Genomic DNA, 20,869 nt, shown 5'->3' with positions numbered 1-20,869 from the left:
AGCAGAGATCGTGCCATTGCACTCCAGCCTGGGCAAAAGAGTGAGTTTCCGTCTCAAAAAAAAAAAAGGAGGGGGGGAATAGATGTTAGTGACACCATCTTCATCCCATGTAGTTGCTAAACGTTTTCCCAACTCCCATTTTCCGTAGTCCGAGCTCCTCCGTGTCTGTGTTTAGCACTTGCAGTGCTGCCCGTGAGATGACAGCTGTCCTGTGAAGCAAGCTGCTGGCAGCTCTCAGCACAGTGGGACTTGGTGTCATGTGTTAAAGCCTGTCTTGAGCCTAGAGGGTGAGAGTGGTGATTGTGCTAAAAAATTGTGGATCCAAAAAAAGCCTCGTGTGTCAGTGCATCTCCTGTGTGGAGAGAGGTCCCAGTGACTTGAGATGGCTCTGAAGAAATTGGCTTGTTCCTTTTAACACCCCCAGTGTCGCTCCTCAGCAGAGTGTACAGGGGACTCTCAGACCCTTCTTTGCTTAACTATTCTTTCAAAAAGGTAGTTGAAAATGGCCCTAGGCTGGGCTCGGTGGCTCGTGCCTGTAATTCCAGCACTTTGGAAGGCTGAGGCAGGAGGATAACTTGAGACCAGGAGTTGGAGGCTGCAGTTATCTGTGATCGCACCACTGCACCCCAGCCTAGGTGACAGGGCAAGACCCTGTTTCTTTTATATTTAAAAAAAAAGTCCTCCTGTGTCCTCACAGGATCAGCCCATGCTGCCTGGGGAGCCCCCTACGTGTGAATGCATGGGGACAATTGGAACCCAGTCAGTGTGGCCAGGCGCTGTGCTCTGACCATTGTGTTACTGTGCAGTCGATTTTCTAGGTGAATGGAGGTTTATGTAGAGGAAGAATTCCCGGAGTTGAGAGGACTAGCCTCCCTGCTGAAATAAGCGTGGCTCTCCTTCCTGGGATGGGTTTTTGTTCACGCACAGAGAGAGTGAGCACTGATGTGGAGGCTCGTGGTAGGAATCAGGCCTCCATACGTCCTGTCTTTCAGTCTCCTTTGGTGAAAGCAAATGCCAACAGCTCAGGAATCTCATTGGGGCCAGGTGCGGTGGCTCACACCTGTAATCCCAGCACTTCAGGAGTCTGAGGCAGGAGGATGGCTTGAGGCCGGGGGGGTCAGCTTGAACCCAGGAGGTTGAGACCAGCCAGGGCAACATAGTGAGACCCCTTGTCTCTACCAAAAATAAAAAAAAATTAGCCGGGCATGGCGGCACACACCTGTGGTCCCGGCTATTCCAGAGGCTAAGGTGTGAGGATTGCTTGAGTCCAGAAGGTCAAGGCTACAGTGAGCTATGACTGCATCGCTCTGCTCCAGCCTGGGTAACGGAATACCAGTCTCAAAAAAAAAAAAAAAAAAAAAAAAAAGTAACTGGAAACGCAAACCCTCAGTCCAGTCCTTCCCCACCTTACCTGTGTCCCTGACTTCTGTTCCCCTTTTCTCAGATGATGATTAGTATACTAGCCGGCTGAACTGGTGTGAGTGCAAATCAGATGAAGGGACAGCCCTATGCCAAGGGAGCAGGCACTGCACTGGGGAAGATGGGCAAATGAGACATTGGCGTATTGAGATCTCAGCAAGTTATTTGAAATAATAAATTGGCTGGGCACAGTGACTTGTGCCTGTAATTCTAGCACTTAAGGAGGCCAAGGTGGGTAGATCACAAGGTCAGGAGTTCGAAACCAGCCTGGCAAATATGGTGAAACCCTGTCTACTAAAAATACAAAAATTAGCCAGGTGTGGTGGCGTGCGCCTGTAGACCCAGCTACTTGGGAGTCTGAGACAGAAGAATAGCTTGAACCCGGGTGGTGGAGGTTGCAGTGAGCCAAGATCACGCAACTGCACTCCAGCCTGTGGGACAGAGTGAGACTTTATCTCAAAAATAGGGCCGGGCGCAGTGGCTCACGCCTATAATCCCAGCACTTTGGGAGGCTGAGGTGGGCAGATCACCTGAAGTCAGGAGTTTGAGACCAGCTGGACCAACATGGAGAAACCCTGTCTCTACTAAAAATACAAAATTAGCTGACTGTGGTGGCGTACGCCTGTAATCCCAGCTATTTGGGAGACTGAGGCAGGAGAATTGCTTGAACCCAGGAGGCGGAGGTGGCAGTGACCTGAGGTCGTGTCATTGCACTCCAGCCTGAGCAAGAACAGCAAAACTCCGTCTCAAAGAAAAAATAATAATAATAATAAATCGGCCGGGCACAGTGGCTCATGCCTGTAGTCCCAGCACTTTGGGAAGGTGAAGCAGGAGGATTGCTTGAGGCCAGGAATTGGAGGCCAGCCTAGGAAAAAAATGAGACCCTGTCTCTCCTAAAAATGAAAATATTGCCAGGCGCTGTGGCTCATGCCCGTAATCCCAGCTCTTAGGGAGGCAGAGGTGGGAGGATAGCTTGAGCCCAGGAGTTCGAGACCTGCCTAGGCAATATAGCGAGACCCCATTCTTTTAAAAAATTTTTTTTAATTTAAAAAAAGAAAATATTAGCTGGGCATGGTGGCTCATGCCTGTAGTCCCAGCACTTTGGGAAGGTGAAGCAGGAGGATTGCTTGAGGCCAGGAATTGGAGGCCAGCCTAGGAGGAAAATGAGACCCTGTCTCTCCTAAAAATGAGAATATTAGCCGGGCATTGTGGCTGATGCCTGTAGTCCCAGCTACTCAAGAGGCTGAGGTGGGAGGATTGCTTGAGCCTGCGAGGTCCAGGCTGCAGTGAGCCCTGATCATGCTGCTGCATTCCAGCCTGGCCCACAGAGCGAGACCCTGTCTCTTTAAAAATATATGAGTTAATTCAGAGAAAAATGCATACTCTGTCAGTTTTTCAAACTGAGCCAGAAATCCAGAGCCCCTTTGTTTTGATTTATTCACAAGTCACAGTCATAGCTTCACGTCAGGGATGCATTCAGAGGTGTCCTCAGGCAGTTTTGTGGTTGTGCTGATGCACTGGGTTGTTCTTACACACCCTGGATAGACAGCCTGCTGCACGCATGGGCCGCATGGTTCAGCCCGGTGTTCTTGGGCTGCAAACCTATGCTCAGTCCTGCAGGCACTTGTAACCCAGTGGTATTTATCTGTAAATGTAGAAAAGGCACAGCAAAAATACAGTCGTGGCCAGGTGCGGTAGCTCACGCCTGTAATCCCAGCACTTTGGGAGGGTGAGGCTGACGGATCACCTGAAGTCAGGAGTTCAAGACCAGCCTGGCAGCATCGTGGAAACACCCCCTCACACACACAGTCTTTACTAAAAATACAAAAATTAGCCAGGTGTGGTAGTAGGTGTCTGTCATCCCCACTGCTCGGGGAGCTAACACAGGAGAATCACTTGAACCTGGGAGGCGGAGGTTGCAGTGAGCCTAGGTGGTACCACTTTACTCCAGCCTGGGTGATAAGGCAAGACTGTGCCTCAAAATATATACATACATATTAAATAAAAATACAGTTGTAATCTGATGGGACCACTGTCAGGTATGTGGCCTGCCACTGACTGGAGACGATTCTGTAGGTGGCAGTGATGGCTGTTTGGGAAATCTGAGTCCATTTCATTTGAGGGAACCCCCAAGGTTATCTGACTGTGGCCTCTGATAAACCTCTCAGATTTGGACAGTTCGTTGCCAAATTGGGTTCAGGATGTTGGGGTGTGTTGGGGGTGGGAGGGAGGGGTCACACTCCCAGAGGCCCCCCGGCACCAGTGTGACTGCCGCCTGCAGTGCTGACAGCTACGTGCCCTGCCTGTCCAGGTTGGTGCTGAGGACATGGATGGCTTCCAGGCAGACACGGAGGAGGAGGAAGAGGAGGAGGGCGACTGTATGATCATGGACATCCCGGATGCTGCGGGTGAGAAGGGCTCTAGACAGCAGAATGCACTGGTGAGGTGGGCACAGGAGGTGAGCCTCAACAGGGAGGGGATGGGGCCACCAGGAGGGCTTGTGGCTGGGAGTGGCTCCCACCCTGCCGCATCCTCGGACGGGCTGGGACCTGGGTGCTGACCATGCCAGGCACCCTTGTGGCCGCAGAGCCGAGAGGGCCTGTGCTGGGAGTCTCAGGTGGGATGGGGTCAGAGAAGGCTGCACTGAGGCAGGAAGGAGGGCCAGGTGGATTTCTGGAGTGCTCCCTAAAGAAGTACAGAGGCCCTGCGGCAGGCTGAGTTGAAGGAGTGTGCTCGAGTGGCAGCCAGCAGGGTCAGCCTGAGGGCAGGTGATCACCTCTACAAGGGGGCACAGTGCCCTAGCCTCCGTCTGTGGGTGGAGGGTCCCGCCCCCTGGGCTGTCACAGGCACCAGGAGGCAGCAGGGTGGGGTCTTCCCCCAGGGAGCCTGGTGGGCACAGCCAGCTCAAGACCCTGCCTCTCTCACCCTGCAGAGGTCCAGGCCCCGTGTGGCACCGCTTCTGGAGATGGGGGTGCTGTGGGGGTGGACGCTGGCAAGGCCGCCCTGCCCTCAAGCCCACTGGGTGCCTCTTGAGAGCCGTGGTGACGTATGTAGAACGCTTAGGGCGTCCTCCCCCCGGAGCAGATACTTGAACCGACTTGATTCCTGTGTAAAGAGCACTTTGTCCTGCTTCACGGACCTTCCCGAGGTGTGCAGAGTTCTATATAGGATGCTGGATTAGTTCCTTTGATATTTGTAAAAATTCCCCCAAGAGCTACATATGAATCTGCCCTTTAATAAAGCATTATTGAGATTGCTGGCCTATCGGGGAAGCCTGCGGGCACGGGAGCAGGCGTGGAATCCAATGCTTGTAAATGAATTGAAGCGCCAGGATCACCTGCCTGGCCATGTGCACCTGGACCTAACGAGGCAGTGTATAAACTTATTCTCTAGCCCTGAGCCGCTCTGTCTTGTCTTTCCTGAGATCATCGTGTTTCTCTGAGGATGCGCCTTGCCTATGGCCCGGCCCCACGTGGTGCCTGGTGTCCGGGGGCAGCCTTGTGCCCTGTGACAGCACTGTCCCATCTGTTTGTTGCTAAGTCCTTGTACAAGGCCAACCTGGTTCAAGGTGTGGTTTTCTCCCCACGAGCTTCTGCCTGGCAGTCCCTCCTGCCCTGGGTTGGGAGGTTAGGAGGGGGTGTTCGTGACCTGCTGGGGTCACCTTTCTCAACCCAGAGCTGCCAGGAGTGGAGTTTGGCTTCTAGTCTGAGGCTTTGTGAGAATCCATCCCTAGGTCAGGTGCATGTCTTTCTAGTGCTGGAGCTAGGAGGTGACCTACCCGCTCCTGGGGGCGGGGGCTTTATCCCCGTCGTCCCCGAGGGAGGAGAGGTGACAGCTGCTGTGGTATTGAGCGGCCCAGAGCACACATAGCCACAGGGAGGGTCACCCTCGCCAGCCCTGCTTCTCCCGGCCACACCCTGCCTTAAGTCTAAGCTTCCGTTAAGGGGACCCTGTGTGGGGAAGGTGTTGGCTACCGCCTTCCTCCTGGGAAGCAGGGTTCGGCTGTGCACGAAGCAGAGGCTCCCCCCGTGCATGCCTCTGGCGAGCTTTACAGGGGCTCCTGACAATCCGGAGTTGCATTCTGGGGCCAGCAGGGGATGCAGGACTGGAGGGACAGCCTCTGTTCTCAACGAGCCGGGTGCCTACACCAGCTGGGGTGGTGCCGGTTCCTTGGCCAGGGCAGCAAACAAGATACCAGATGCCTGCCCAGACAGCCCACGGGTCGGGGCGACAGGAAAGCAAGCAGCTGCTGGTGGCCCAAGTTGTGACAGAAAGGCATGTTGGGGGCTCCTCCCAAGCTCTCTGTGAGAGTGGAATACTGCAGTCACACTGGGGACTTGAGGCTGCACGTCTGTCCATCACTTGGCTGACAGCGGTCAGAGGACCGGAGACCTGAGCCCTGTCAGGGGACCCTCAGGGGGACCCACAGCACTGGGCCAGCTAGGGGTGAGGCAGGGACCGATGCAAGGTCAGGGGTATGAGCACAGGCCCTGGCCACCTCCCCCTGGTGCAGACCTGCATCAAGTCAGCAGTGGAGCCGGGCACACGTGTCCCCTGGGGCTGCCGGACCACAAACCTGGTGGCTTAAAGCAACTGTCACCATCTCACAGCTCTGAGGTCAGAACGTATGCATGCCTCGCCAGGCTAACATCAAGCTGTGGACGGGGCCAGGCCCTCCTGGAAGCTTTCCCAGTGCTCAGAGGCACCGCATCCCTTGGCTTGGGGGCCCTTCCTCCACCTTTACAGCCATGGCGCAGCCTCTTTAAGTCTCTCTCTGACTCACCCTTCCACCACCTCTCGTGAGGACTGTGTTGGGGACACTGTTCCCCGGACCACCCAGGACCATCTCCCAGCTCAAGATCGTTCATCATACCCACGAACTGTCTTCAGGATACTTTGTCCCACTAGCCACGGTGAAGCCAGCCTGTGACAGCACTCACCTCCCAGGCTGAGGGAGGCACGCAGGGACTGGGCCTTTGTGGGCACAGCACAGCCTCCGCTATCCCACAGAACTTCCTCCCCAGGCAGGGGAGGCTCGGCAGGCACTTGTGGCCAGGAACTGGCCGGAGAGCAGGTTTCTGCCTGGTGCTGCCTTGGCAGGGAGCCACACCCAGCCCCCATGTGTTGTCTGCTCCGCATCAGCTGAGCCTGGCCTGTGTCCCATGGTTTGAACAGAGCACCAGGAAACCATATTCAAACACCCTGTTTATTTGGGTTCATAATTTAGTAACTGCAGGTCTGTGCTGGAAGGCCAGTGTCCCCTCCTGCTGTCGTCACCCACATCCACAGACCAGCCCCAGCGTCGGGTGCAGCTGCTGCCACCCATGGCACACGGGAACAGGACCTATGCCATGGACCTGCTCTACTGTCCAGGGAGATGCTCGTATGTCTGCCCAGGGGCTTCAGGACACAGTTACTGCAGCTAGGGAGGGCTTCGATTTGGTGGTGTCCCCAGGCCTCTCCCTTGGGGGCTGGGAGGCTCTGCCATGGGGCCTGGTTCCATGGCTCCACAGCCGGCCGACACCTTTCCCTTGCCCATGGGGAAGAGCAAGTCTTTCCAGAGGTGGCTTGGAGGCCCTGGGGCGGTAGGGACAGGGACAGGGAGAGCATGAGACAGACCCACAGGGCTGAGGCCAACCCTGCTTTTATTTCACGAGAGCTTCTCGATAGCTGACAGGAGGTCAGGTTTCAGGATGGAGTCTGGCTCGGCCCCGGCGGCCTTGATGTCCTCCAGCACGGCCAAGTCCCACGAGAAGGTCAGGAGGGCAGAGGGCACCTGCAGTTGGGGCAGGCCGTCACTGTCTCTGTGTGGCAGCATGGTGGAAAGACAGAGCCAAGCACAGTCGGCCCTTCCCACAGCAGGGACCTCAGCGGGCAACCTGGGCTCAGGGATGCCTCAGGTTGTGAGGCGCTGTGGCTCGCACCCAGGCCTCCTGCCCTCTGTCCCTCGGGACTCCCAGGAGATAAACCTAAATCTACTGCACCAGCTAACATGTGTCACCCCTCCCATTTTACAGGTGGGAAACTGAGGCATGTAGTAGTTATGGACTTACTCAAGGCCATGCTGCCAGTAAGTGGGAAGGTGAGATTCAAACCCAAGGACCTGCTCAGGTCCTCTGCCCTGAGAACAAGGAGCCTCCCCCCTGGGGGTCTGTGCTGGTTCCAGGAGAACCCGCGGAGGCATGGGGTCAGCAGCACTCCTGGGGGCCGACACTCACCAGCCCGCACTCGTTCAAGGCCGGATTCTCGTCCTCTGACAGCTTCTGCCCTCCAGAGGCCAGCAGCTCAAAAGGCAGCCAGTCATGCTGCAGGGCCTCCCGGACGAAACCGTACACTGCCTCCAGCCGCTCCCGGGCGTAGAAGGTCCCTGGGGATCAGGAGAGTGACAGCGGGTCAGGCCCAGGGACCCCTGCCAATCCGAGCCGCCCTCCCCGGGCATCACCGGTGCCCACCCTGCAGGAGGCAGCCATCGGGGAGGCGCACGCGCAGCAGCGTGTAGGTGTACTTCCGCAGCCCCCGCTGCTCCTCCTTCTCCCGCATGGCCTTGGTCCGCAGCACGCTCAGCCGCTCCACCGCATCAGACCTGGACATACAGGCTGGGTCAGGCTGGCTGGCCCGGGTTCTCCCACCCCTCCCCACCCCACCCGGCAGACACTAGGCCCACCTGAGCCTCTGCTCCCGCTTGATCTCCTCAGCCGTGAGGTTGAAGAAATCCCCAGGCAAGTCAAACTGCGAGGCCAGGGGCGAGGGCTGGAAGACCCGGCGCTGCCGGTCCAGCTTGGCACGCACAGGCTCTGCGGCCAGCAGCTGCTCCTTGTGCCTCTCCAGGCTCTGGGTCTGGGCCAGGGTGGCGTCACTCAGCACATAGAACTCCTCAGGGTCATCTACAGTGTAGCAGGATATGGATGTCACTCTGTGCAGCAGGGAGACCCCAAGCCAGGCCCTCCTGCCCCGAAGCCCCTCGCCCCCATTCCCACTCAGCCAGACCCTGTCCGCTTACCCTGATCTGGGACGGGAAGCATCACCTTCTGGAACCCAATGGCCTCAAAAAACTCGTGGGTCCCTTCCAGGCAGTTAATGCGCTCCTGGGGGTGGAGATGGGGGTCACTGTGGTCCCCTGGCTTCCTCCATGGCCTGGCCACTCCCCACCCAGTCCAGGGGCCCGGCTCTCGCTACTGGGGGCGGCTGCTGACCCCTGGATGGCTGTCTCAGTGCTGCTGCAAACCTGCTTTTCTAAGGTGGAGACTGCGGAGTTTCCATCAGTTCCACACAGAGGGAAAAGTCACAACTGTGCACGAAGAGCGAGGCTGAGGAGCCTGGTACTGCGAGGGCCAGATGCGAGGCTAACACAGGCCAGGGCTGCCAGACCCTGCCACTTACCCGGAAGAGCCACACATCTGTGTTTGCATGAAAAGCCTCCCCAGGGCCGCCGTGTTCCCAAATTAGCCCAACTGAAGAAGAGGAAAAGGACATGGGCGAGCAGAGGCAGAATCTGTTGATTTGGGGTGACTGGTGCATCAAACTCTCGCTCCCTGCCCTGTCCTGCTACCCTCTACCGGCCAAACCCTTCACTACTGGTGGCTCGACTCTTGCTGGCCCCTCCAGGGAGACCACGGCCCAGCGTGGGCCACCACCAGCTCCTGCAGGCTGGCCACCCCCACCCCTAGCCTGGGCCTGGCGAGCAGGAGGCACGCCCACCTGGAACACTTTGTTCTGCAGCTTGATCTTCCGGTACTTCTCCTCCTCGGGGTGCAGGTGGATGTTGTCCAGGTACCTGTGGGTAGGCGGAGGGGTTAGCGGGGCATGGCCCAGCCTGCCTGGCAGCTCAACCACACTGGCCCCGAGTCAGGGGGAAGAAGAGGTCAAGTGACCCCAGAGAGGGAGGCCATCTCTGGGGTGGGAGGCATACCTTGGACACCCCTTGGAGGCCACCCCTAGTGCCAGCAAGAGCCCCAAGGAACCCCTCACTGTCCCACCAACCCAGGAGGACACCAGTTAACCAGAGTGGTGGGGGAGCCACAGAGCTGTCAGAGCGGAGAGCCAGAGCTGGGGAGCCATAGCGTCAGCAGTGGGGCTCCTGTGGGGTGCTCCCTCGGAGCCAGCAGGCAGCGTGGACTTGCAGGCCTGCGTGGATGCTGAGAGTGGAGTGGGACCCTGTGTCCTCTACATGCTCCCCATGTGATCCACGGAAGCCAGTGTGGGGAACCCCTGATTCCTTAAACACCTTCATTTTGCACATGGGTAAACTGAGGCCCAAAGAAGACCAGCTCTTTCCCCGAAGGCATTGGGTACAGCTGCCTCACTCTTGGCCTGTGTTCCTTCCTGGCCCACCTCAGCAGGTCACAAGGGGGCCAGAGTGGGTGACAGCCCAGTGGGAGGGGGGCTGTGGTGAGCTGGAGAGCCAGGCAGGGCAAAGGGGCCGTGTGCTCACTTGGCGATGGTGTCCACGCCCAGCTTCACCCGGTCCCGGTCTTTGTTGAACGTGTGGATCTTCATGATGGAGGCGGCCACTGGGTCAGTGGAGAAGCGCTGGGAGGAGGGAAGCAGGGAAAGCAGCTCAGACAGCCCGGACCACACGGCCCTCGGCTGCCCGGGTGAAGGTGTTTAAGGGAGAGCAGCGGTGTGGAGCAGCCCCAGCTGTGCGCTCATCACAGCAAGGAAGAGACCCTTGAAGACCCTGGTCCTGCCCGAACCCCAGGGCAGAGGCGACACAGGCAGGATGGAGCAGAACTCAAGGCTGCCCTTCCGCCTTCTCCAGGCTAGATCCAGGGGCCTCGGTGGCCAGTGGGACCTCGCAGAACTGTGCCTCACATTCTGGCTTGTTTTTTTTTGAGATGGAGTCTCACTGTCGCCAGGCTGGAGTGCAGTGACATGATCTTGGCTCACTGCAACCTCCGCCTCATGGGTTCAAGTGATTCTCCTGCCTCAGCCTCCCGAGTAGCTGGGACTACAGGCGCGCGCACCACTCACTGACAGAATGGCCTCCTTGATGCAGGTGTCCCGCTGGTCCTTCCTCAGGGTGGCCCCGGTGAGCGGACAGGTGAAGTAGACGCCGGGCACGGCCAGGTGGGCAGAGCCTTCCTCTCTGGGCTGAGATACCTGGGGCGGTGAAAGTGTCCGTGTCTGACTGGGGACAGAGGCCACCCCGACCCCCACCGAGTGCCACAGTTGTGAGTGTGGGCCATACAGCCATACATCTCTAGTCCTCACGCTGTCCCTTCCACTTGGAGGCCATGGGAGACACCCTGGCCAAGTGACTGAATCCCTGAGTCTGTCCCCTGATATGTCAAATGTCCCTGTGGGGTCTGCTCAGAACCAAACAAAGTAAAGAACAGACAGCACAGAGCAGCTTCTGACACACAGAAGCACTTAACAGATGGCAGCTGGGCTCCTGCTGGTCCTGTCCCCAAGCTGGTGAGGAAGGGGCTCTGTGTGGGAGTCCATGGGCACAGCGCCCTGGACGAGGCCTGGCTTCTGAGCCTCCATTTCTAGGCCATCTTCGAAAATTCACTGAATCCTCGAAGGTCAAGCTGCTTAGAACTCCTTTCAGTGGAGCTCTCAAGGCCCACCTCCTTCCTACAAGCAGGCCTTCCTGATTACACCCATCTCCACAGGGCCCCTTGACCTGCAAGGCAGGCAGTAGAGGGCAGCACTAGGGTACGGCCTCTGAAGTCACAGACTGGTTCTGGTCTTGGTCCTGCCTTTGCTGGTTTTGAGGTGTAGGAGAAGACAGCTGCTTTCACCTTTCTCAACCCCTGTTCTCTTTCTGAAAAGTGGGAACTGTAACTGGATGCACCCTTAAGGGGTTAACGGGAGGGACCGCTGGGCTACTGCTCACGAGGTCCACTTCTCCAGGCCTGAGCTGGGAAGCCTCAGCGCGAGCCCTGAAGGTCCTGCAAAGCACCGTGTTCCACCACAACCCGCCTCCGCCTGTCAAGGCGAGGTTTCCCAACTGTCCCAGAGCCCCAAGGGCAGAGGCCACATCTCCCGTGTGACAGAGTCAAGCTGTCCCCACCCCTGGGCATGGGACACTGCCACCAGTGGCTGTTCTTACCATGTTGGTCCCTGGGGCCTCCAGACTCCCGCTGACGGTGGCTTCGGCTTGAAGTTCCTTTCTCACTGGAAGGCAAGCCGAGGAGGGAGAGGCAGGAATGGGAGGGTGTGCAGGCCTCTCCCCTGGCCCAAGCCCCCTTATTCCTGGGGTGGCCTGTGAGCCAAGCATACTTGTCCCGGGCCCCTGCGGGGCTTGGTCTGCACCCACCCCTCGGCCTGAGCCAGCACCCCACTGCCTGGGCAGCCCTTGTTTCTGCTGCCAGTCTCTGCTCCTCCCGCCTTGGAGGCCACCCTTCCCCTGCCCTCGGGGGGCCACTCCCAAGGGTGACCCTCACAACCCCACAGTTGCTCATGTGACTTCTGCACCAGGGCTGAGACCCACAAACAGCATCCGCCTGGGCCTGAGGAGGACCACAGCTCACCCTGGTTTCGGATGGTGTCTTGTGATGTGGGGCCCCAGGGCCGGGACTGCTTCTGCTCCAGCCGGGCCAGGGCGGCAGCGGCTGCCATCTGTGCCTCATTGGTGGGTCCCTGGCGGGGCTGCCTGGGGGCTGGCTGGGTGGGTTTCTCTTTGAGGGCCTTTTCCCTGGGGGCAGACCGAGGGAGAGTGAGTGTATCCTGGCTAATTTTTCTTCTTTTGAGACGGAGTTTCGCTCTTGTTGCCCAGGCTGGAGTGCAGTGGTACGATCTCAGCTCACTGCAACCTCTGCCTCCCAGGTTCGAGCAATTCTTCTGCCTCAGCTTCCTGAGTAGCTGGGATTACAGGTATGCACCACCATGCCTGGCTAATTTTGTATTTATTTTTCTTTCTTTATTTTTTGAGACTGAGTCTCACTCTGTTGCCCAGGCTGGAGCACAATGGTGCGATCTCGGCTCACTGCAACCTATGCCTTCCAGGTTCAAGCCATTCTCTGCCTCAGCCTCCCAAGTAGCTGGGACTACAGGCACCCACCACCACACCTGGCTAATTTTTGGATTTTTAGTAAAAACGGGGTTTCACCATATTGGCCAAACTGGTCTTGAACTGCTGACCTCGTGATCCACCACCTCGGCTTCCCAAAGTGCTGAGATTACAGGTGTGAGCCACGGTACCTGGCCTAATTTTGTATTTTTAACAGAGATGGAGTTTCTCCATGTTGGTCAGACTGGTTTCAAACTCCCAACCTCAGGTGATCCGCCTGCCTCAGTCTTCCAAAGTGCTGGGATTACAGGCATGAGCCACTGCATGCAGCCCACATCCTCAGGAGTTGAGGAGACTCAAGAGCCATCACGTCCTCCCTCCCTTCCTGCCATAAGAGTCTCCACCCTCAGGTCACAGCTTCATTCGCTGAGCACCTACTGTGTGCCACGCCCCTGCTGGGAGCTGGTCAGCTGAGTTGGTTGACTCCTCCTCCTAACAAGCTGTCAGGGAGGCCTCACCATCCCCTGTTTCTAAACCCAAGAGGGTTGAAAAGTCCAGGTGATGTACCCCATGCCATGCCACCCTTGTGGCAAGACCCTGGGGTCAGCTGACAACAGAACCAGCCTTGCCCTGGCCACATGACTCCACACCAGGCTCGGGGCTGTGCAAGTACAAAGAGCTCAGGTAATCACGGCCCTGCGCTACGAAGCCCTACGCCAAAGAGGATTCCATAATCCACTTAGCACAGTGACCTGGCAGAGCAGCCCTTTCTCCCAATCTGCTGGGATGTGTGTCTCGCCCTTCTCCTCTCAGGCCCCTCCCGTGAATGCAGGAGCTGTCACTTTCCATGCTATAGATCTACAAAAACTTCTGGGAGACGAGGCTCTCAGTTCAAGCCCTGCATTCCTCTGGCTCTGCTCAGATTCCCAGGAAGCCCTCCCTCCTCGTCTGGAGGCTTCCAGAACCTGCTTTGTGCCCACCCCTGCCTATCCAGTCCTCCCACAGCTGAGCATATTGGGTGGAAGAGGAGATGACTCATGAAGACCTGCCCTGGCCCCATCCCATATCTAGGTCTTTCCAACAAAACAGCATTTCCTGGGGTACCTCACCCCAACCATTTGTGGGCCCTGCTCCCCTGGGCAGTCACAGGGACTCTTCTGGAACCTCATTCAGGGAGCGTCAGCGCTACTCCACTGCACGACGTCCTCCCACTGCAAAATCCCAAAGCCTCCCTCAACCCAGAGAGCCCTTCCCAGCCTGACCCCATCTCCCCGGGCTCCCTGCCGTTCTTCCCACACCCCAACGGCTCCCCATTGTGCGGCCCTGCACTGTCTGCGCCTTCTGCCCAGAATGTTCTCCTGGCGGTGGGAGGAGGGCAGGGGTTCTGGAAAGGGCTAGGGCTACCGCAGGGAGAGAAGGAGGGGGCTGATTGCCTCACGGCTGAAGTCTCGCTGTCCTGGCAGAGGCCTTCCCGGACCACCTGGCGGTCCCTGCTCACCCTATTTCGAGGCCCCGGGCACTGCCTGAGTTCTCATCCCAGGCGTGTTGGTTTATTCGTCTATCAGCTCCCACTAGGCGGTGAGCCCTGGGAAAGCAGTGGCCTTGTCCTGTCTGCCACTGCAACCCAAAACAGGACTTGGTGCCCACCCGTGCCACACACCCTGGATATCCAGTATCACTCCAAAAGGGACCTCTGCACGCCTTTTCTTCCCGCCCCTCCCGTCCCCTATCTTCCCCTCTATGCCTAGGCTCTGGGCCGATCCAGCCATCGCCCCCACACCCCTGGATCCTTCCTGTCACGCCCAGTCCCAGTGGCTCCAGTACCCCGTTCACCCACTATTGGTTGAATCAATGAAGAGCTCCCCCCATTTGTCCACCTCTCTTCCTGACCTCTCTGTCCCTGACCCCTCTCCCTCCTTTGCTTTCCTGCTCAGCCTCTCACCCAGGAACCCTCACGTCCTCACTATGGCCCTCCCTCCATCACCACCCCACTGCCTGTGATTCCCTGACCCGAACTTCCTGCCACCTCCCTGCATCTCCTCCTACCCCTTCCCAGCCCCCACCTCTTCACAATCCCTTCCATTATTGCTTATAGACCCCTGCCCTGACAGCCTGGCTGACCTCCTTCCCCTTCACTCTCCATCGGTCCCCACCACTCCCTGGCCAGCCAGCTCCCTGCAGCGGCCCCAGCTCTCCAGCTTCGCTATTCTCAACCCAGCAGCCCTCAGCCTCACACTGTTTCCGGTTCCATCTCTTCCCAGACCTTCCATGCACCCTGCCAGCTGGCTTAGCCCTGCCCAGGCCCTTCTCTTGAAGTCTTCCCTAGACAATCCAGAAGTCGGCCTGGCAGCTACCTCCTTTCCCTCCCCTCCCACCACCATCTGTCGGAGTCCCTCACCTCCACTCTCCTCGCACACCTTCCTCAGCCCTTCCCTCCCAATTTGCAGGGACCTCCTGGGTCACTGACGACTCTGCCCACCACCACTTCCCTGGCCTTCCAGACTTCCTAGTGTCTCCTCAACCTCCCACGTGCTCCAGATCCCAAGCCCACATCCCCTCTTCCCATGGATGCCTCACAATTACTCTCCACCACCCCATCCCACAGTTGTGTGTCCTCCTCCAAGCTCAGCTCCCATCCCTGGTCACCCAGATTCCCCCAAATCATCCGGGCCGCTTCAGAACCAGCCGGGTCCCCAGACCTCTCCCTCACCACCCGCCTCCGGACTCATCATCCCTTTTTTCCCCCAGGGTCGTTCCACTGACTCCCAACTTGCTGCAGCCCCGTCGCCCTAGAACCCCGCCATAGCCTACGAGGCCCGGCCACCGAGATCTACCCTCCCGGCCCCTGCCCCGCCCCCTGAGCAAGTTCCCCTCTGCCCGCCCCTTCGCCGGGTCCCTCCCACACGCCCTCCTGCCCCGCCCCCAGATCTTTCTCCCCTCCCCCTGACGCCCACCCTAGGCCCCACTTGCCCCGCCCCCGGCACCTCTCCCCTTTCCCTCATTCGCCGCCGCTCCCAGCCCCTCGCCCTCCGCCCTCCGATCTCCCGCGCACCTCGAGGCCCCAGACCTCTCTCCCCGGCCGTCCCCGCCCCTCAGGGCCTCAAGCTCCAGCGATCCTCACTCACCCCACGGAGTCCGTGAGCTTCTGACCGGGTCCCGCGCTCTTGAACTTGATGTCGGCCTTGAACTCCTGAAAGAATTTCTTCATGGTGGCGGCTGGCCCGGCGGCGGGGGGCCGCAGGGGCGGGGGGCACGGGGCCCAGTCGGGAAGGGGCCGCCCAGGACCAACCACCGGAAAGAAAATACCGGCCCGCCGGAAGTCCCGCCTTTCCGCCACCGGCCACGTGACAATCAGCCCGGAGTGCAGCTCTACCGCTCGGTGCGTCGCGGGCCCGGGGCGGCCACTCTACGCTGGAGCCGCGTCTCTGTGGTTTTTCCGGACTCCGTTGCCAGGGCGACGAGCGCGCTTCTAGATTGGCGACAGTGCCTTGCCTAGCGCCTTCCGTGGCGCTCCCCAAATGGTGACAAACGTTGATGGGAGAGGGACAGGCCGACTGAACTTCGCAGAGAAAGTACTGGGCCCTGTCCTGTTCGCTGCTCAGCCTAAGCTGGGCTCGGCGGCTTACGCCTGCAATCCCAGCACTTTTCGGAGAATCAGGTGGGAGGATTGCTTGACTGAAGTTGGAGACCACCCTGGGCAACATGGCAAAACCATGTTTTCTATTTAAAAAAATTATAAATTATTGCCGGGCGCGACGGCTCACGCCTGTAATTCCAGCATTTTGGGAGGCCAAGGCGGTCGGATCACCTGAGGTCGGGAGCTCGAGACCAGCCTGACCAACATGGAGAAACCCCGTCTCTACCAAAAATACAAAATTAGCGGGTCGTGGTGGCGCATGCCTGTAATCCCAGCTATTTGGGAGGATGAAGCAAGGAGAATCCCTTGAACCCGGAAGTTGGAGGTTGTGGTGAGCTGAGATCAAGCCATTGCGCTCCAGCCTGGGCAACAAAAGCAAAACTTGGTCTCAAAAAAAAATAATAAATATAAATAAATGAATAAATAAATTAGGTGAGAGTTGTGGCCTGTACCTGTATAGCCTCAGCTATTTGGAAGGCTGAGGCGGGAGGATGGCTTGAACCCAGGAGGTCCAGGCTGTATCAGCTGTGATGAAGCCACTGCATTCCACCTTGGGCCACAGAGAGAGATCCTGTCTAAAACAAAACAAACACAAAACCAGCCTTCCCTGTCTGCTCAGAGCTTATGTGGTAAAGCCCCAGTTCAATGTGGGGCATTGGAGGCCACCACGATCTGGCCCTGTTTTGGCCCCTGATTGCCCCCCCTTCCCCACCCCCCGCCCCCAGCCCATGCTTCTTATGTAGGAGCTGTTGAATACGATGCACTTGACTGGGACATGGGAATCCACTTTGGCGGGCAAGGCAGAAGGAAACCAGTTAATAGTGGCATAGTTTGGGCTGTGCAATCTGCAAAGAAAGATAAAATGACAGTTAAAACAAGCCTCAAAAAAAGGGAATTGGGGGTCAGTTGCAGTGGCTCACGCCTGTAATCCTAACATTTTGGGAGGCCAAGTCCGGCAGATCATTTGAGGTCAGGAGGTCAAGCCCAGCCTGGCCATCATGGTGAAATCCCGTCTCTACGGGCACCAGTAATCCCAGCTGCTCAGGAGGCTGAGGCAGGAGAATCACTTGAACCTGGGAGGGAGAAGCGGTAGTGAGCCAAGATCTCAGCACTGCACTCCAGCCTGGTGACAGAGCGAGACTCCGTCACACACACACACACACACACACACAATATTTCAGTAAAAGGCAGATGTCATAATTATTTTCTCCTTTAATGTTTCTTCAGAGTCAGCTCTGTACCTGCAACGAGGAAACAGACAAACTTCCTTCACCTCATAGGGCTCATACTCATCAGTTTCTGGGGGGAGGTTGGGTGAAAACGAAATATAATCAATAAAGGAAATCTGTGATAGGGCAGATGGCATTATAGAAAGAGCAGTTTGCAACATCAAAGGTGTCAGGAACAGTAAGAGGACATTTTTGAGACCACCAGGGAAATGTCACTATGTCTGGACATTACATGATATAAAGGAGCTATTCTTAATTTTGTTAGTGGTGATAATGGTATGGTAGTTACTTCTTTTTTTTTTTTTTTTTTCAAGATAGTGTCTCACTCTGTCACCGAGGCTGGAACGGGGTGGCACAATCTTGGCTCACTGCAACCTCTGCCTCCCGGGTTCAAGCAAGTCTTCTGCCTCAGGCACCTGAGTAGCTGGGACTACAGGCACCATGCCATGACGCCCAGTTAAATTTTTGTATTTTTAGTAGAGATGGGGTTTCACTGTGTTAGCAAGGATGGTCTCGATCTCCTGACCTCATGATCTGCCCGCCTTGGCCTCTCAAAGTGCTGGGATTACAGATGTGAGCCATCGTGCCTGGAAGGTAGTTATGTTTAAAAATACACTTTTTGGCCTGGCGTGTTGGCTCATGCCCGTAATCCCAGCACTTTGGGAGGCCGAGGCGGGCAGATCACGAGGTCAAGAGATTGAGACCATCCTGTCCAAGATGGTGAAACCGCGTCTCTACTAAAATTACAAAATTAGCTGGGTGTGGTAGCATACATCTGTAATCCCAGCTACTCGGGAGGCTGAGGCAGGAGAATCACTTGAGCCCAGAAGGCAGAGGTTGCAGTGAGCCGAGATCGAGCCACTGCACTCCAGCCCTGTGACAGGGCAAAATTCTGTCTCGAAAAATAATGATATATTTTTTGTTTTGGTTGGCTGTGGTGGCTCACGCTGTAATCCCAGCTCTTTGGGAGGCTGATGCGAAAGGATTGTTTGAGTCTAGGACTTCAGGACCAGCCCTGACACCATAGTGAGACTGCCATCTCTGAAAAAAAAAGAAAAAAGAGAAAAGGGCTGGCTGTGGTGGCTCATGCCTGTAATCCCAGCACTTTGGGATGCTAAAGTAGGCGGATCACTTGAGGTCAGGAGTTCAAGATCAATTTGGCCAACATGATGAACCCGGTCTCTACTAAAAAAACAAAACTTAGTCGGGCGTGGTGGCAGGCGCCTGTAATCCCAGCTACTCAGAAGGCTGACGCAGGAGAATTGCTTGAAATGGGGAGTGGGAGTTTGCAGTGAGCCAAGATCCTGCCGCTGTACTCCAGCCTGGCAGCAGAGTGAGACTCCACCTTAAAAAAAAAAAAAATTGTAGTGATGGGGTCTCACTAGGTTGCCCAGGCTGGTGTAGATCTCAAGTGATCTTCCCACCTCAGCCTCCCGAAGCCGACACAGTGAAATCCAGGATGACAGGCGTGAGCCACCTTGCCCAGCCAGTGTAAAGGTGTTGGAACTGTAAATTATTATTTTTTTTAATATATGGAGTTTTTGCTCCTCTTACCCAGGCTGGAGTGCAATGGTGCTATCTCAGCTCACTGCAACCTCTGCTTCCTGGGTTCAAGCAATTCTCCTGCCTCAGCCTCCTGAATAGCTGGGATCGCAGGCCTGCTTCACCGTGCTTGGCTAATTTTTTGTATTTTTAGTAGAGATGGGGGTCTCATCATGTTGGACAGGCTAGTCTTGAACTCCTGACCTCAGGTAATCCGCCTCCCTTGGCCTTCCAAAGTTCTGGAATGACAGGCATGAGCCACTGTGCTCTGGCAAAAAATAATTATTATATATATGTATATGTTTTTTTTTTTTAGATGGAGTCTTCCTCTGTTTCCCAGGCTGGAGTGTGGTGGCACAATCTTGGCTCACTGCAACCTCTGCCTCTTGGGTTCAAGAGATTCTCCTGCCTCAGCCTCCCCGAGTAGCTGGGATTACAGGCACGTGCTACCATGCCCACCTATATTTTTTTTGTATTTTTATTAGAGACGAGGTTTCACCATGCTGGCCAGGCTGGTCTTGAACTCTTAACCTCAGTGATCTGCCCACGTCGACCTCCCAAAGTGCTGGGATTACAGGCATTAGCCACAGATCCCGGCCAAAAGAAAATTTGCTTTCTTTTGAGACGGGAGTCTCACTCTGTTGCCCAGGCTGTAGTGCAGTGGTGTGATCTCAGCTCACTATAACCTCTGCCTCTTGGGTTCAATAGATTCTCCTACCTCAGCCTCCTGAGTAGCTGGAATTACAGGCATGCCCAGCGAATTTTTGTATTTTTTTTTTTTTTTGAGACGGAGTTTCACTCTTGTTACCCAGGCTGGAGTGCAATGGCGCGATCTCGACTCACCGCAACCTCCACCTCCTGGGTTCAGGCAATTCTCCTGCCTCAGCCTCCTGAGTAGCTGGGATTACAGGCACGCACTACCATGCCCAGCTAATTTTTTGTATTTTTAGTAGAGACGGGGTTTCACCATGTTGACCAGGATGGTCTCGATCTCTTGACCTCGTGATCCACCCGCCTCGGCCTCCCAAAGTGCTGGGATTACAGGCTTGAGCCACCGCGCCTGGCCGAATTTTTGTATTTTTAGTAAGCCTGGAGTTTTGTGATGTTGGTCAGGCTGGTCTCAAACTCCTGAGCCCCTGATCTGCCCACCTTGGCCTCCCAAAGTGCTGGGATTACAGGCGTGAGCCACCGCACCCAGCCAAAAAATTTTTTATAAAGATACAGTCTTGGCCAGGCACGGTGGCTCACGCCTGTAATCCTAGCACTTTGGGAGGCCAAGGTGGGTGGATAACCTGAGGTCAGGAGTTCAAGACCAGCCTGGCCATCATGGCGAAATCCCATCTTTTAAAAAAATAAGAAAGAAAGAAAGAAAAAAAAAAGATGCCGTCTTCCTATGTTGCCCACGATGGAGCACAACTGCAGTGGCCATTCACAGGCACAATCACGGGTCACTGCAGCCTGAAACTCCCAGGCTCAAGTCATCCTCCCACCTCAGCCTCCCAAGTAGCTGGGACTACAGGCATGAATCACTGCACCTGAGTTAACCTTTTTTTTTTTTTTTTTTTTTTTTAAGACGGAGTCTCACTCTGTCAACAGGTTGGAGTGCAGTGGCAGGATCTCAGCTCACTGCAGCCTCTGCCTCCTGGGTTCAAGCAATTCTCCTGCCTCAACCTCCGGAGTAGCTGGGATTACAGGCACCTGCCACCATGCCCAGCTAATTTCTTTTGTATTTTTAGTAGAGATGGGGTTTTGCCATATTAGCCAGGCTGGTCTCCAACTTCTGACTTTGTGATCCACCCGCCCCCCGCCTCCCAAAGTGTTGGGATTGCAGGTGTGAGCCACCGTGCCCAGCCACTTAACATTTTTAAGTGTACGGTTCAGAGACATCAAATATATTCACATTGTTGCGCCACCATCACAGGGATCATTCGGTTTCATCTTGTGAGACATAAATTCTGCCTCATTAAGTAACCAACCCCTGGTAACCTCTCTTCTGTTTTCCGTCTCTATGAATTTGACCACTCTAGGAGCCTCCTATGAGTAGAATCATAGAAGATAATATTTGTCTTTTTGTGTGTGGGTGATTTG

General features: G+C 56.2%; 2 protein-coding genes across 6 annotated transcripts in view; one reads left to right on the top strand and one right to left on the bottom strand.

Moving 5' to 3' along the window:
• CHAF1A (chromatin assembly factor 1 subunit A) overlaps nucleotides 1-4,818 on the top strand; it is a 41,008-nt gene extending 36,190 nt beyond the window's left edge. For 4 of the 5 annotated variants that reach the window (XM_017528417.1, XM_017528418.2, XM_037738432.1 and 1 more), the window contains 2 exons: nucleotides 3,731-3,864; nucleotides 4,352-4,818. In XM_017528417.1, coding sequence (XP_017383906.1) covers nucleotides 3,731-3,864; nucleotides 4,352-4,511 — 294 coding nt within the window. In that variant the 3' untranslated portion in view covers nucleotides 4,512-4,818. The remainder of the gene's footprint in view (nucleotides 1-3,730; nucleotides 3,865-4,351) is intronic. The other variant, XM_017528419.1, reaches the window with a different exon arrangement.
• A 1,788-nt stretch (nucleotides 4,819-6,606) lies between these two features.
• On the bottom strand, nucleotides 6,607-15,696 carry UBXN6 (UBX domain protein 6). Its single transcript, XM_017528416.2, has 11 exons — nucleotides 15,499-15,696; nucleotides 11,895-12,058; nucleotides 11,474-11,538; nucleotides 10,390-10,518; nucleotides 9,851-9,948; nucleotides 9,118-9,193; nucleotides 8,420-8,504; nucleotides 8,084-8,303; nucleotides 7,872-8,002; nucleotides 7,638-7,786; nucleotides 6,607-7,195 (listed from the first exon to the last, which is right to left on the bottom strand). The coding sequence occupies exons 1-11, from the start codon at nucleotides 15,579-15,581 to the stop codon at nucleotides 7,070-7,072; spliced, it is 1,326 nt and encodes a 441-aa protein (XP_017383905.1). The 5' UTR covers nucleotides 15,582-15,696; the 3' UTR covers nucleotides 6,607-7,069.
• Nucleotides 15,697-20,869: the final 5,173 nt, after the last annotated feature.

The sequence above is a fragment of the Cebus imitator genome, unplaced genomic scaffold, assembly GCF_001604975.1.
Source record: "Cebus imitator isolate Cc_AM_T3 unplaced genomic scaffold, Cebus_imitator-1.0 Scaffold53, whole genome shotgun sequence".
Lineage (NCBI taxonomy): Eukaryota > Metazoa > Chordata > Mammalia > Primates > Cebidae > Cebus > Cebus imitator.
This window is presented reverse-complemented; position numbering and strand designations above follow the sequence as displayed.